The 15,787-nt window shown below is 35.6% G+C and overlaps 1 protein-coding gene across 1 annotated transcript in view; it reads right to left on the bottom strand.

Annotated features, from left to right (window-relative positions):
* Positions 1-15,787, bottom strand: part of PHF2 (PHD finger protein 2) — a gene marked incomplete at its 5' end in the record, with an annotated part of 57,365 nt that overhangs the window by 16,733 nt on the left and 24,845 nt on the right. The window contains 9 exons of the mRNA XM_015824047.1: positions 439-596; positions 2,135-2,208; positions 2,617-2,795; positions 7,281-7,399; positions 9,202-9,321; positions 10,131-10,577; positions 12,202-12,291; positions 12,754-12,845; positions 14,932-15,038. Coding sequence (XP_015679533.1) covers positions 439-596; positions 2,135-2,208; positions 2,617-2,795; positions 7,281-7,399; positions 9,202-9,321; positions 10,131-10,577; positions 12,202-12,291; positions 12,754-12,845; positions 14,932-15,038 — 1,386 coding nt within the window. The remainder of the gene's footprint in view (positions 1-438; positions 597-2,134; positions 2,209-2,616; positions 2,796-7,280; positions 7,400-9,201; positions 9,322-10,130; positions 10,578-12,201; positions 12,292-12,753; positions 12,846-14,931; positions 15,039-15,787) is intronic.

The raw sequence follows: 15,787 nt of genomic DNA, 5'->3' as shown, positions 1-15,787 counted from the left end.
AAAAACAGATTTGTCTACGTTTTTTCCTGCGCTTTTCAAACCAACTTTATCTAGTGCATCCTTTCAATGAACCGATAATTAGGAAAATGAGCAAATGGATAATATATATTTTGCTACATAAATTGATTTTTATATCCTCTTAATTAGATTATTTAAAATATAACAGGATTTTTATTACTATGGTGCATCTCCCAACCTGGCTAAACTTTCACAATATACTGAAGTCTTGGATGTTTCCCCAGGCATCTGAGTCTGTGTTGTGATTGATATGGTCTTTGTTTATTCTTAGGTGGACTCACTCACATATGGTGGGTTCTCTTAATGTTTTAACCTTTATAAGATACTCAGCTTCACTTGTGGCAGCTATATAAATCAAATAAATATTATAAATACATATTATTTAAAGAAAAGAGGTTAACCATCCTTATGCATACCTACCTGTTGCTGTTGTACTCTAAGCCCCCAACTTCCTTGCTTGCCTGCAAAAGATCTAGGATGCCCGCTGAACTTGCAGTCTCTTTCTTCGCCTTAGAATTGCGCCCTGGCTTGGCCTCGGTGTCAATGTGAAGAGAATCTTCATCAGAGGAGTCATCACTCTGCAAAAATCAAAGGAAAAGAGTATAACGCACAGTCACTCGTGCCCTGATCATCTCCAGAGTGGATTACTATAACATGCTTTAGACAGGGCTGCTCTTGAAAAGCATCCGGAAGCTTCAGATGCTGTGGAGTGCGGCTGCATGGACAGTGTGGTGCATGTCACATCTCTGTCCTTGAGCTATGCGGGCTGCTAGTCTGCTTCTGGATGCAATTCAAGTTGCTGGTTTTGAGCGTTAAAGTCCTACATGGCATGGGACCAGGTTATTTGAAGAACCACATTTTCCCAATTATATCTACGTGTCCCATTAGCCCCCCCCCCATGGGTTCCCAGAAGTCATTGAAAAAATCATGCTTAACCTTTCTGGAAGGTTAAAAGGGGCAGGATTCTCTGGGTGGGGGCGGGATGATGCCTCAGATAGCAAAGTTCACTGTGGAGAAGACATGTCTTCTCCACAGTGGACTTTGCTATCTGAAGCATCATCCTGCCCCCCACCCAGAGATTAGCCCCACCCCTTTTAACCTTCCAAAAGGGCTAAGCATGATTTTTCCAGTGACTTCTGGGAACCCAAGGGTGGGGGGCTAGGAGATGGTTGCTTTGTATTCTCCCCTGTCTTGGTTTTTCTATTTTTTTATTTTTATTTGTACTTTTTAGCATTTTAATGATTGCTACACTGTTTTGGTTCTCACTATGATTGTACATTGCCCAGAATCATGTTCTGTGAGATGGGCAGCTATATAAACCTGCTAAATAAATAAATGAATAAACATTGTACTAATTGGACTTATTTGACAGATATTATTAGAAAAATGGTTTTTGCACAATAAACACTACTTTTAATCATCTAGAAAGACAGATTCTAAATGTTTCTATTGAATTCTGCTGATGTATTAAGAAGAAGACGATTCTTGTTTGGCTCTATATCCTCAAATCCAGTTCCTGAAGATTCTCCAACTCACGGAATTATTAATTAATTATTATTAAGAAGCAAAGGGTTGGTTGCCCCAGAGAGGGGAGAAAAAGAAAAACTCCTGTCTTACTTGAAGGCCACTAGAGGGGCACTAGGTTCCAGATTGAAGCTGTTTCTATAAACCAGTCAAATCCCTCATCTAACTACTGGTAGCATAACATTAACATTTGACTTGTAGTAGATACCCTGAGTGTCAGCAGAAAACGTCCTCTACCCTGTTTGGAGAAGTTTTTTTTTCTGTGTAACCAAATGATAAATACAATATTGTGTCAAAATGTATTTATTCATCACTGGAAAAGACACTTGATGGAATGGATTCTTCCTAGAGCTATAAATCCATTCCGGAAGACTGAATTGAAGAAGATTGCAAGGAATTAAAGATAAATGAATAGAACTTTCTGTAGCATACAGACATATGTTAATTTCTACAGGGAAAGAAATGTACTGTAGAGAGAAAATACTTTTCTTGTCAGTGTCTAAAAGCAATAAATATGTAATGTATGTTTATAATTTTGGTAAGTGGCACAAATCCTTTTAGATATGAGAATGATTATATATTGAGAGAATACCTTGTATAATACTGATTCCACTTTTGGCTTCTTCACTGGAGTGTGCTGTGTGGTCTCTTTTTTATCTGATAAAACTGGGACGAAATTGAAATAGAGATTTTAACTTTAAATACTAAATAAAAAACCAGCATGTAGGCAATCCATCTCATTTTTAAAATGTATTTCCAATTACCCTGGTAATATTTCATTTCTACACATGCACTCTTAGCTAAAAGGTCTTCATGCACATGTACTGAATCATTCCCAAAATATAACAAATCTGCAAATAGGTTAAACAAAGCTGGGGGGAAAATAATACTGTCCAAACAATCAGACTCACACCTGCAACAATATGTGACTTGACTTTTGCAACTCTTTAAGGGCCACACAGAGACTTTGGTAGTCATTACTTTGAACCGAAAGTTATCTTCATCTCACTTTGTTTTGTTTTTGCTTTGCTGTGATGAATAGCATAATTTACACAAGAGTAGAAACAGTCTTACATGATAAATCTCTTTTCGTGGTGTTTTTCTTCCTTCTAATTGGAAATTCATCTATCTTCAATTCTCCATCATCTGAGACATATTCATATTCGTCTTTCACAGGTTTTGCTTTATCTTCTTTGAAATTTTGCTGTGACCCAAATATACCAGGATTCAACTGAGTTTTCATTCCCTTTGATCTATTAAAATAAAGGAAATTGAATCAGGAAGGGCAATACTGAAACAAGTTTTAAATAAGAAATTTCATCGTATTACAGCCATTTTGACCTATGGTAAATAACGAATATTTAGAATTCACAAGTGGGTATATGTAGAGAAACAGTGCACTACATAAATACATTTTCCAATATTACTGGAAAGCAGCCAGCAAGATATACTATATGGTGTAAGAGACCAAAAACACATCCCTTCTGGGGATTTCTTTAATCAGCTAGGTATCTAAAGCCATCATTATGCCAATCACAATCACCAGCAACACCAGCAGCATCCCAGATCAACCCAGTGCAGAATGAATCATCATTGAAGAGGATAGGCAGTCATCTATCACCCTGGGTTCAGTACTGACTGGTAGAGAGTTTTTCACTTTCCAATCTACGGAGGAGAGACAGTGACCAGCCCAAAGTCACCCAGCCAGTTCCTGTGCACAAAGGACAATTAGAATGTGGATCTCACTGCTTCTAGTCCAGCATTTTAACCACTACACCACACTACCTTTAAATATATTAATGGTGCAAACAAGGTTCTAGAAGGAAATATTTTAAATGTTAAACAAAAATCAAGAACACAAGGGCCTAACCTCAAACTGACAGGAGGGAAGTTCAAAAGTAATGTTAAAAAGAATTGCTTCACGAATAGTGGAAGCTTGGAACCAACTTCCAGAAGAGGTACTGGGTCAGTTCTCTTTAACTGAGTTTAAACATGCTTGAGATAAACATATGTCCATCATCTGACAAATTTGTTTTTAAAAATCCCTCACAGGGCAGACTCGATGGACCACTAGGACTTTTTCTGCCATCAGTTTTCTGTTTCCATATTTTTACCTCTGGCTCTCTCTCTCAAACAAGCACACATGCACGTTACATGGTACAGTTCAGAAACATAACTTTTACTGAGGAAGTGAGATATCACACTCCAATTATAGGAGGAAAAACAGTAGAAATAAAGAGGGTAAAATTTATTCTCATTAGAAAAAGATACAATTTCAAATTTGTTATTATAAATGAGACATTAAGTAATAAGTATTCTGCTTATTTCATTTTCATTCTTCAATTCATTTGCTAAACTACAAGTTTTATCTGTTCATGCACATGACTGTAATCCCTGAAATAAGTTCAGGGATTCCTTGGTATACATACTGTGCCTGGATCAGTGTGGTAAATAATGGTCCATTGCCTTCGATAAAGAGGCCTTATCCTGCAGTGGATTTATTTGGGATAGTGATAACAATAACAGTAACATGGTATGGAAGTGTATGTTCCACAAACCATGACAGTCAATTTGATTTCAGCAAAAGTAGGTTAAATTGATAATAATCACTGAAACTCTCTGGCAGTGAGTCAGCAGCAGATATGCTTAGGAAACAATCATTTGAAAAGTTATTCTGCACAACTCCCCTTAGAATGAATGAGAATTGTCTAAGGGCACTTCAAGTGGGCACCCACAATGGAGCTTTCCAAGCCAATTGTAGTAGTTAAGGTGCTAGCCTAGAAACCAGGAGACTGTGAGTTCTAGTCCTGCCTTAGGCATGGAAGCTGACAGATGATCTTGAGGCAGTCACTCTCTGTCAACTCAATCCACTTCACAGGTTGATGTTGTTGGAAAAATAACAGGAGGCAGGAGTGTTAAGTACATTATAAAGTAACAATGGTGGCATAAAGGACTAATAAATAGTGAGGGAAGTTGTGGTACCTATTTTCTCCTTGTTTATAGTTTGGTCAATGTAATAAGTCTATAATAAAATCAATTATATGTCCGGTTTAAATAGAAATATCAAAGATAGATTACTAGAGAATCAAAAAAATAATTATGAATAAAATTTCTCTCTCTTTTATGTGGCAGGTGGTATTAACCTTTTTGCTAAGAGAATCAACTTAAATATAAGTATTAATGCATGATCAACATAGGTAGACTAGCATAGATTATAATAGTCTATCCCAGGGATAGGCAACCTTGGCTCTTTTATGACTCGTGGACTTCAAGTCCCAGAATTCCTGAGCCAGCCATGCTGGCTCAGGAATTCTGGGACTTGAAGTCCACGAGTCATAAAAGAGCCAAGGTTGCCTACCCCTGGTCTATCCTAATACCGACTGCTCTTAATATTAAGTGATTTATTTTAAAACTCATTTGATAACTAGGTGTTCATTTGCTAGGAATTGATCAACCTCTATTGATCTTGAATGTTAGAAAAAAATGTACTTATTAAATTCAAATACAACACCATCTGGTTCACAATATCATATATAAAAATTCTGAAATAAATAGTCCATATGCATTTTGTATCTGTAAAAAAATATGAAAAATGAAAGATGCTTTCAACCAAATGTTCTATTATTAATATCTACTAGTACTATTGAATTCAGTTTTTGCCAACTGAGCAGTATCATTAGTATCACTAAAAAGAGATTTTCTTACTTCTGAAGAAAAATCTGAACAAAGGTAGCAAAAATGAGTTCATTTATCTTAGTTGTCAAGGCACAGCATGAAATAATTACTTTCAGGTTAGACTGAATGAAATGAAATGTTATTAATGATGGTGATAACATTGATTAAAGCAATTGCAGATGTTTAAGACTGTTAAAAATTGAGAGGGAGGGTGATGACCTGGGATTGTATCAATATGAAAGTACATGTTTATGGTTAAAGATAAGTAGCAATCCATTATGTCTTCTATATTCCTTTCTATCCTTTCCCCAAATTATAAATCAAAAGAATGAAGGCAAATTGAAGTCAGAAAAAAGAGGAGAAGGAATTTATTATGGCTGCCCACTCCAGTAGAATCAAGGCAAGAATGAGAGACAGAAGATCTTAACAGCAAGTCAGCACCTACAGCATGATGCAATGGCATCTGTAGATTTCCAAATTAAAATATTCTTGAAGCTGTTCTTGATCCAACACTACTTCTCACCAGGCATTGCTAGGACCACTCCTTCCCCATCTCCAAAGAAACTAGAACCATAAAGAAAACCTAAGGCTGCAAATGGAAAATCTTTATCCTAACTTTGAATCAGCCATGCCTGACTTGGGACCATGCCAATTTTCTAGTAAAGGCAGGGTACCTGGGCCTCTGCATTCTCACCAGTGTGAGAAAAAACATTGGAAACCAGGATCTGAAGACTGCACCATCAAGTCTGATGCTCTAAGGCCAAGACTATGTCAAAGGGATCGACCAGTCATCTATCAGTTCTTCACTTTGCCTGCTATGCTTGCAATTTTATCCAAAAATGAAATATTTATTGACAGGTTTTTTTAAGAGTCAGCTTTTAATTAGACTATAGCTTTAGCATTTCTGTATCTTCACAGAGATGCATCATTTCTGGATACATTATTCTTTTCTAATTAAAATCAAAAAGGCCTATAATTGTGCCTTTGCTTATTTAGTCCTTAATTATACATGCTTTTATGCTGCTTTGGTCATTAGGACTTTTAGCAACTCATAATCAACAATAAAGTACAGTAGAAATAAAGTACAATAGAAATAACACAATAGAAATAAAATAGAAATAAATCATACTATTAAATATACCTTGCATTATTGAAACAACAATTCGGCCTATGATCATCATGAAAGATAGCACCAAATATCATCAGAACAGTGTCATACATTGCAGACACCTCCCAAAAAACCTCAGACCCCTAAAGCTTTTTGAAGGAGTCAGTTCTTCCGTCCCTTTCTGATTGAGAGAAATTAGACTCATATCTTTTATTTATTTGTTTTTTCCCCATGCCATGGGACTTGGGGCAAACAACGCTTCCTTCCTTCCTTCCTTCCTTCCTTCCTTCCTTCCTTCCTTCCTTCCTTCCTTCTTCCCTCCCTCCCTCCCTCCCTCCCTCAACCACTTCATCACTGAATCAACTTGGACTACTTCTGAAGCCACCTAGATAGGATCAAGTCATTTCTGGAGTTCTAGATCTAAATAACCCAATGGAATAAATTTGATCTAGTTGTTAAGGCATTAGGTTAGAAACCAGGTGACTGTGAGTTCTAGTCCACTTTAGGCAGGAAAGCCAGTTGGGTGACATTGGCCCAATAACTATCTCTCAGCCCAATCACATAGGGTTGCTGTTGTGGGGAAAAATAGGAGAAGGAAAGAGTATTAGGTATGTTTGCCACCTTGAGTTACTTATAAAGTAATACAGGCAGGGTAAAAATCTAACAAATAAATAAAACACTAACTGTGGTACACATCTATGCTTAAGTCTGAGTCATCTTGTTTTCATGCAAGTGTTCTTCAATGAGTTAAAAGCAGCAAAGACAACACTTTATATCCATCCTCCTTTTTCTTCCCTTTCATTCTATTACATGAAGCACAAATATGTTTGGACATATCTACTTATATTTATGGTTTAACTGGGAATAATATAGGATGCATCTAGTAAATTATGAAATGTGGAAGGCTTGCAAAAATCAAACCAAGTACTGGTTTTATTAGTCAGTGTTCACCTACCCCAGTAATTTCTTGTTGGAGAAAGAAAACATAAATTTATTGTCTTTATTTCCTGACAGTGGTGTCTTTTCCAGTTTGTGCTCCTCTTCCATTTTCAGTAATGAATCAGGTTTACTGTTCTGAAAATTAGAAGGCAACAGTTATTATCTCAGCTGCAAGACTATTTGTTGCTTCATAGAATCAATGGAATATACTGTAAATAGCACAGGGTACATCCCAGCTTTTCTCCCTTAAGAACTGTTCTGACTCATATAATCTGTTACAAAGTGAAAATACATATGATGATTTAATTGGTAGTAGGGCTGCTCAGGAAAACCCTAAAAAGGGTACAACAGGGGTACTGAAATGATCCTCATAGTTGGCTGCTTAAAACAATAATGTTCCTTGGAGCCTTAAAACTGCCATGGAGTTTTAACTGCAAACTAAAACATTGAGTTCAATTTTATGTGAGAAAACTAAGAGGAAAACAGAAGGAAATTGGGGGGGGGGGTGTAGAAAACAATTACTATTCCACTTGATATGTATCCACTGGACACAAGATATTGATTAAAAAATGTTTTATCTTAAATTTCCAGCAACCAAATCCAATGGGCCATGACATTTCACACACTGGATATGCAACTGGATCCTGCAGAATAGCTCACATCTTATTTTGTATAGATGTGAAAATGGGAATCAGGCTTTAGTGAGATTTATGATGAGACAGGGTATAAGAGACAGGGCTGAATCGCATGCTAGCTATGTGCCTCTGAATGTTGCGTTGATGAAAACTATCTCCTAAATTGTGAAATGAGTGTGCATCTATAGGATCAATTAAAAATACATCAGTATGATGCAAATGGGACTGTACATTTATCAAGTGATTATACTAATTGCACAGTAAGTTGAATTATGAGTTCTCTTGTGAGGATAGAAGAATTTCAATTTACAAAATGAAATCCAATGCACAATATAGCTGAAAGAAAAGAGTCAGGAAGCATTTTTCACTTATTTTTCCTGCCACACTGCAGAATCCTATTCAAATCTCCTTTTCACTACTATACTGGTATTTCAAAATTATTTGGAGAAAGAATATCAGCAAAGATTGCTTCTTTTTTCTCACCTTAACAGAGGTTTTTCATAAGTAGAACTATGCTAAGGATATATTCTTGCAAATATTGCATTACTTGATATTAATTATTGTTTCTCATACATACGCTATGATTCTTAACTCCGAATAATTTCTTGGGCTAATTTATTTCATTGTTAATGATTTAATCAATTATCTTTTTACGCACTGTTTCGTATGCTATATTAATTGCAAACTGTCTTTAAATATTGTTTGTTAACAAATGGGCAGCATATATGTCAACAATTAAATAGTTGACTGTGGTTGAATTGAATCTGGAAAAAATCTTTTTTGCAATCATTTTTGCCAATGAAATCCTACCCCAAACAGACAAAAAATGATCAGTCAATAAATGAAGTATTTTACTAGTATTGGAAAAAAAACAACCCTCTTTTTTTTCTGTAACACCCCCCCCCCCCAAAAAAAAGAGACTGGACAGAGAAACAAAAAAAAAACAAATTAATTTTCTGGTATTTTTTCAGAAAAGAAGAGGTCAAAGGTGCTAATGATATGTAGGAAATCTTGCTCTCACTCTCAGTTAGTTTTGTGATAATCATTTCGGAATACTCAAAATAGAAAAAAAAGAGCTACATATTTGAAAATGTTAAATAAAAAAATTCTTAAAGAAGCAGTTTGTTGGAGCAGCAAAAGCATCTAAACAGCACCCCCCAAAAAATGTTAGGAGAACTTTCAGAAAACATTTCTCGAATCTGTATCCTTTCTTTATGGTACAACATTTTATAATGAGCACTAAACATAAGTATGGTCGTTAACTGAAATGTTTATTGAAGCCCAAGATAGGAGAGGCTATACCTTATATTTCCATTTTGCTTCTGTTTTGGATTTATTCTGCTCCCGAATCTCAAACTTTTCCACTTCATTTTGTTTATCAATGGGTTCTTTATTAGGGGTGTTCAAAGCATTCTTGGCAGCCTAGTTAAAAGCAATAAAGAGATTGGCAGATAATTTCAGATGAAAAGACAACAAAACATGTCTTCTACTAATTTCCATATGTCAATTGGACTAGTATGAATTTTCAAAATAATGGGAGCTAAGATGCATCCAGAAATAATATGACACTAAAAGTTGAAACATCAAATTTCATCAAACCAAAAAAAAATGTTTTTCTTTATTTTAAAAGGTGCAGATAATAAGGAAAATGGGTTAATCTGCCAATTTAATCTATTATTTGGCATATCATGAACCAATTCTCACAACCTGTGCAATCCAAAGCAATCTCCTACAGGTGGACTAATCAAAAACAAAACTTCATTACTTCATTTAGTCCTAGAAATCCTTAATGAAGTAATGAAGTTCTGTTTTTGATTAGTCCACATGCTGGCGATCTCTATGGGTTGCACAAGTTGTGTGAAAATTGGCTCAAATTCTTCATAGTGCCAGTGACACTAGTAAAAAGTACTACAACCTCCCACCTTAGACCCCACTCTACTGTGATCATCCACTGATTTATACTATAAAACAAATCAACAACCTAGTAAAAAGCACAGACAGAAAACTACCATATCTAATTTCATGAAGGGAACCTATACATAACCAGGGCAGCAGGAAGTCAAGGGCATGGACTGAGCTGGGTATATCAATTTTGGAAATTATGTTTATAAATTATGCTTGGATATGAAGAATTCTGAAGCTCACACATTCCCATGAGATAAAGAGGAGACCGTCTACCAAGAGGTCTCTGGCCCCAATTTAATTTATTACTGAACATTAACTCTGCTCACCTTTCCCTTCTTTGGTGTTTCAATCTTAGTTAGGGCCTCTTTTGTGTGGGCCTCAAGAAGGTCTAAATTTGGAATGGCAGGTTGAGGTGGTTCTTTAACTTTTTTGCCTTTTTTCTTCCCTTCCCCCTTTACTTTTGGGGTTTTGGGGGGCTTGGGGGGTTTAGGGGGCTTGGGAGGCTTAGGTGGCTTGGGAGGTTTAGATAGTTTGGTGGGTTTCAGTGCTTTTATTGCTTTGGGGGTCTTTTTCTTAGGGACTTTTTCAGCGGTTGGTGGTGGAGGAGGAGGAGATGGCGGTGGTGGTGGTGGTTGTGGAGGCGGCGATGGTGGCGCAGGAGGTGGTGGAGGCGTTTGTGGTGGAGGTGACGGTATTTCTTCTTTCTCCGCAGGGGTGATTTCCACAACGTTCACATTAACACCCACTTCAGGTTTGTTGACTTTCAAAGCATTCTTCAGGAAAAGAGAACGTAAGCATATTGTCAGATATAACTTTCATATTTTTGTCGCTACAAAGTAGCTGATCTTCAACATTATTTTCAGAATTTCCCCAGAGATTTCTAAAGAGGGTTCTACTGAAGATTGACAGTACTCAGAGAGCAGACTAGAGTTGCTTCATGATTTTATCTTATCTTGTTCCACTTATGACAACTGTAGAAAACTGAGGATATAAGCCATTCTACGGTTACTCTCCTATAGTTTATTCCTAAATTTCATGATGGGGCTGAGAATATTGAACCCAAATGGTGTGATTCATGGAACACAGTTTATACCACTTACTGTTTCATTTTGTAATTTGCAAAGTGTTTTTATTTTCTTACATGTAATATTGCAATAAAGCAATGCCATTTTGACATGTTTTTCAGAAAAATGTCCCTTATATACCAACATGAAATGTTACATACTTTGGTTCTGAGCATTAATGTGTAGGTTGCCTTTATTTCTTCGTATGTGTTGTATAGTTTCTATGGACTCTATAGAAAAAGAGTCACTCAATAAATAGATGAGAAAAGTCTCACTTAAGCATGGTGCAGAAGTGTCTAGACAGCCTTACACTATAAAAATGTTGTTTTTATTAAGAAAACATTAGCACCAATATTTGATAACAGCAAAATATTATCATTTTAAATATAGACAGTTGTTAAGTTGACTTTTCTATTATTCATTTGTTTTATAAAAATCCTAGCTTCTTCCATTTTTCTTTTTTATTAGAATAGAAATAAAAGAGAAATGAAGACAGTCTCTTATTTAAAACACTAATCTGTTTTAAAGAAGTGCAATTCAAATTAATTTGAAAGAGATTTGTTTGTTTTATTGTTTCGTATTTTATTTTCTATGCTAAAACATAGAAACATATATTAAATAAATATATTTTAAAAAAAGAGAATTTTATTTTGCTTTCAATGATCGGTAAAAGACCAATATAAATGAGACGATTTAATTGAGATTGTGGCTACTATCCTTCACAGCAAAAACTGCATCTGAAAGCTTCATAGAGGGCTGCACTATCAAAGATGACAAAGCATCTCTTCAACCTGGAGTTTCCATATCTCTTGGCAAACCTCTCCTATTTCATCATCTACTCTTTGTTGCCCTGTCAAGTTGTTAAACTAAATTCAAACTCAGTGTGGAAAATAATTTTTTGTGTTGCTTTTATGTGCAGATAAGAGAGGTATCTAACAGAAGTTATATATAGTTAGTCCTTCACTCATGACTGTTATGCAGCCTGCCCAAAAGGATGAACGACTGTGGGATGCTACAGCAGCCATAACTTTGAGGCCGGTTGTAAGCAGCTTTTGGAGGGTCCACCATAACTATGAACTGTCTCTAAGTGATCGGTCATAAATCAAGAACTACCTGTATAGGTGTGTTAGATAAAGCAAACTGTAATGAAATACACAAATCACTGATATGTGGCCCAAAATGAATACTCTTTTTTCCCCACATTAAACTACAAGCCATAGCTCTTGTAATTAAAGGAGAAGGAGTTTGACTGATCATACAGACATGAGAATAACTTTTTCTGGTATTTTATGAGAAAATGCACAAGGTATTTTATTCAATAAAGGATTCTTACTTCACTTAATCTTATTTCTTTGGCAAGGTCCTTAATCAGTTGTGCTGGCTTAAAATGTTCTGGGAGTTCATCTTCATGGTCCACTAAAGCCTTGAGTTGAATACAAAAGATTAAAAAATTGTCAAGAAATCTTATAAGGTTATGCTATTTAAAATGATGCAGTATTAACTTTATGGAGCATTCAAATGAGATAAAAATTAGTAGTTTAGAATTATGAACAGACATTTATTCATTCACAGCAAGATCCTACATATGGAAAGGGTCCAGACCCACTTATAGAAAGAGTCTCTTTTTTTAATCTGTTTCCTTCCCAACCCAAATCTTTTATGTGCTCTCCCATTTTCCTGAGTTTTTTTCTGCCAGGTCCCCCTCTTAGAATTTCCTAACCATTCGTTCCAGCACTATGACACAAGTACATGTCAGTGACAGCACAAATCTGGATGTAAAACTGTTCTGCTCTTACAGAAAGAAAATTCTGTTTTACCTAGAAGGTTGTTCGCTTCCTCTTTTTCTGAATTCCCATGCAAACGTATACAGCAGAAAGATCCCTACCTGCTTTTTAGTCCAAGACCTGAAAGCACCATTTAGGATTTTTGCTCCCTGGACTAAATGGGAAGGAGGCTGCTTTCCAGCTTTGTGCAATCCTTAACAAAGAGGAAAAAAATAGAATTCCATTCAATGAATGTGACCGATTGTCTATTGATGTAGCTTTTTAAAATCATACATGTTATAGATTAAGTTGGCTGTCAATAAGCTTGTGAATTGAACTTCTATGATCATAAATCAGTAGTTCCAAAGCTTGAAGATTATTTTTGAATCTGAGCTTGAATTTCCTGAACTTCCCATTTGTATTTTGCTTAGCTAATTTCTGATTTGACTGCAAGTGCGAGATTCAGTGATAATATTCTAACTGCTAAATTCTGTGCTGACCCAAATGGAGATGCTGGTATTTCAAAGACACAGAACTGAAGCCAACACCACCTTAGTGGAGAGTCCATTCCCATGTCCTCTATTCCTTGTTGCCCCTCTCTAAGTCCTTGGCTAAAAATTGGGCAAATGAAATTTGCATGAGCAACATCTGATTCATGCAAACATCTTCTATCTACTTTATCAATATGAGATTCCACTTCAGTTTCCCCTTCCCAACTCACTGTGTTTCCCTACTAGGAAGTTGTGGATTTTGAGAAAATCATTACTCAAGTTGGCTTCTCATGCTCAATGCTTACTTTCATATTTTTAAAAGTAAAGCATTTAAGCAAAACATTCATTTCCAACCTGTGAGTCTTCATCCGTTGATTCATTATTATATGTTTATATGCAAGCATCTCAAAAGTGAATCAACAGACTAGTTAGACAATAATTGCCATACCAACCCAAATTCAGCTTTTCCTATACTCTTTGACTACAAAGGCAATGGTTCGCATTTTGGGCAAATGCAACCAATATCCAAACTGGCCATTTATATTGATACAACAGTTAAGAAATGATGAAGACTTTCAATATTGTGCTTTTAAAAAAATCATAAGAAGATGAAAAGCATGTCACCAAAGTAAACAATAATTCCAAGAATACAAGAACAAAGAACAAATAGGATGAATTTAGGGGAAGTTAGGAAGCTTTGAAAAGTGGATGTTAAAAAGTTATCTTCAGAAGAATATAAACCAAAACTTGGGATTGAGACCAAGTAACTATTTGTTTAGTACAGGAGTGGCCACCAAGTATCCTCCAAGCTAGTCCAGTACTCCATTTGTAGCTACTGGGTTCACTGGCAAAATAGGACAACAAAATGTTACTTTGGGTAACACAATAATTTCTTCCAAAATAAAAGTGTGAATGTGATTTGGGAACCTCCACAAGGCTAATTACTAGCATCTCTTAGGTTCCTTCAAACAAGCTTGGTGAAATTCGCCCAGTGTGTCTCCAAATATTGGAGACACAATTTTTAAGCGTTTGGGAAAGAGGATTGATGGGCAGAAATGGGAGAAGTTTGCCTCCAAGATGGGTGTCGTTATAGCCCTTAAGAAAGCCCTAAAAGAAAAAAATGTGTGGAAAAAATGGTATTGTCATTATCTAATCATCATTCCAATGAAACAAACACAAGCTGTGAGCTCCCTCCTCCCCACAACACTAATTTTCCACTCATGATACAATGGTGGTGAAATTATGGAATTTGTTACCACGAAATACAGTGATAATATTAAAAGGAAGTTAGGCAAATATACAGAGGATTCACCTGTTAATCTTTGCTTCTAGATTGCTACCATTCCAGTCCTTTCTTCAAACAGGCTCGTATTATACTCAAATCACCTTCAGGATCAAGGGTACTTATTAACATTAAGGTCAGTTTAGAGCTAGTGTATTGTAAAACTGCAATTCAAAGATTGGATTTCAAGCAAGGGGATATAGGTTGAAATTTCTATTCAACCACAAAGATCAACAGGGGTATGTGGATCAATCTCAACCTACTTCATATTGTTGCTAAAAGGAAATAAAAATTTGGAACACCTCTATATATGTCACTTAGATCTTAGAGGAAATTGAGATATGAACACATAAATAAATACCTAATTAGGATTGAATCCTAGTACTTCATTGGTGAAGTTTGTTTCCCCTCTCCCCAAAAGCATGCAGATTATTACAACAAATGGCCAGGTATGGTTACCAGTTTAAATATTGATGGAAAGTAACACCATGTTATAGAACACGAGCAGGAAAGTCATTTTTATTTACCTTTAAATGATTCCATCAGATGTCTTCCTGTGTACCAACATGCTGTTTCAAAATTGGGAAACTGGGTTAAGCTGACAATTTTTAATCGTCTTTCAACTTCATATGCTCTAGGAAACACAGTAAAAAATGTTTCAGTTGCAAAGATCACAAAAGTCTTCCTCCTCACGCCCCAAAAAAATATTTCTACCATCATTACCCAGAATACATCTGGTATGGTTTTAATTTCCAGGCACTTATCTGGAATTGTCAGTTACTACAGAAATACACAAATTCAAAACAAAGAGTGTCTTACATGATCTTTGCTGATTTTAAGTGAACAGCTAGCATTTATATAACTTGGTAATCATCACCAAAGGAATAATAGGCTCCAAACAAATGTACAGCAAAATTGTACAACACATACAGTGTTGGACTTATAACACAGGAGGCACTATAATCCTATACATAATTCCTCAAAATTAAATGTTATTTAATATATCATACTCATTTAGTAACATTTATTCTCCTGAAACCCAACATAAAATTTACTCATACTTATTCAGAAGACTTGAATATTAATTTTGAACAAATACAGGAAAATATTCAAACAGAGAACAGCGGAAGTGAACAGTTTCATAATGTTATATGAGGGCAGTTACATTAATTGAACAATGTTGCAAATAATGTTTCTTTTTTTAAAAATAAAATTGTTCTAATAAACTTGCTGTAACACATGAAATAAAAATACTGGAAAATGGTACACACCTTTCAACTTTGCTTAAGAAAATTGTTAAGTGTGATATGGTAGCAGCTTGGAAGAACAAGTTGGGAAACTACTTCAATATACAATATACAACATACTTGTTTAGGCATGCAC

Source organism: Protobothrops mucrosquamatus, unplaced genomic scaffold (genome assembly GCF_001527695.2).
Source record: "Protobothrops mucrosquamatus isolate PMUCROS unplaced genomic scaffold, P.Mucros_1.0 scaffold2096, whole genome shotgun sequence".
Classification (NCBI taxonomy): domain Eukaryota; kingdom Metazoa; phylum Chordata; class Lepidosauria; order Squamata; family Viperidae; genus Protobothrops; species Protobothrops mucrosquamatus.
Note: the sequence above shows the minus strand (reverse complement) of the source record. Positions and strands in the feature narration are given on the sequence as shown.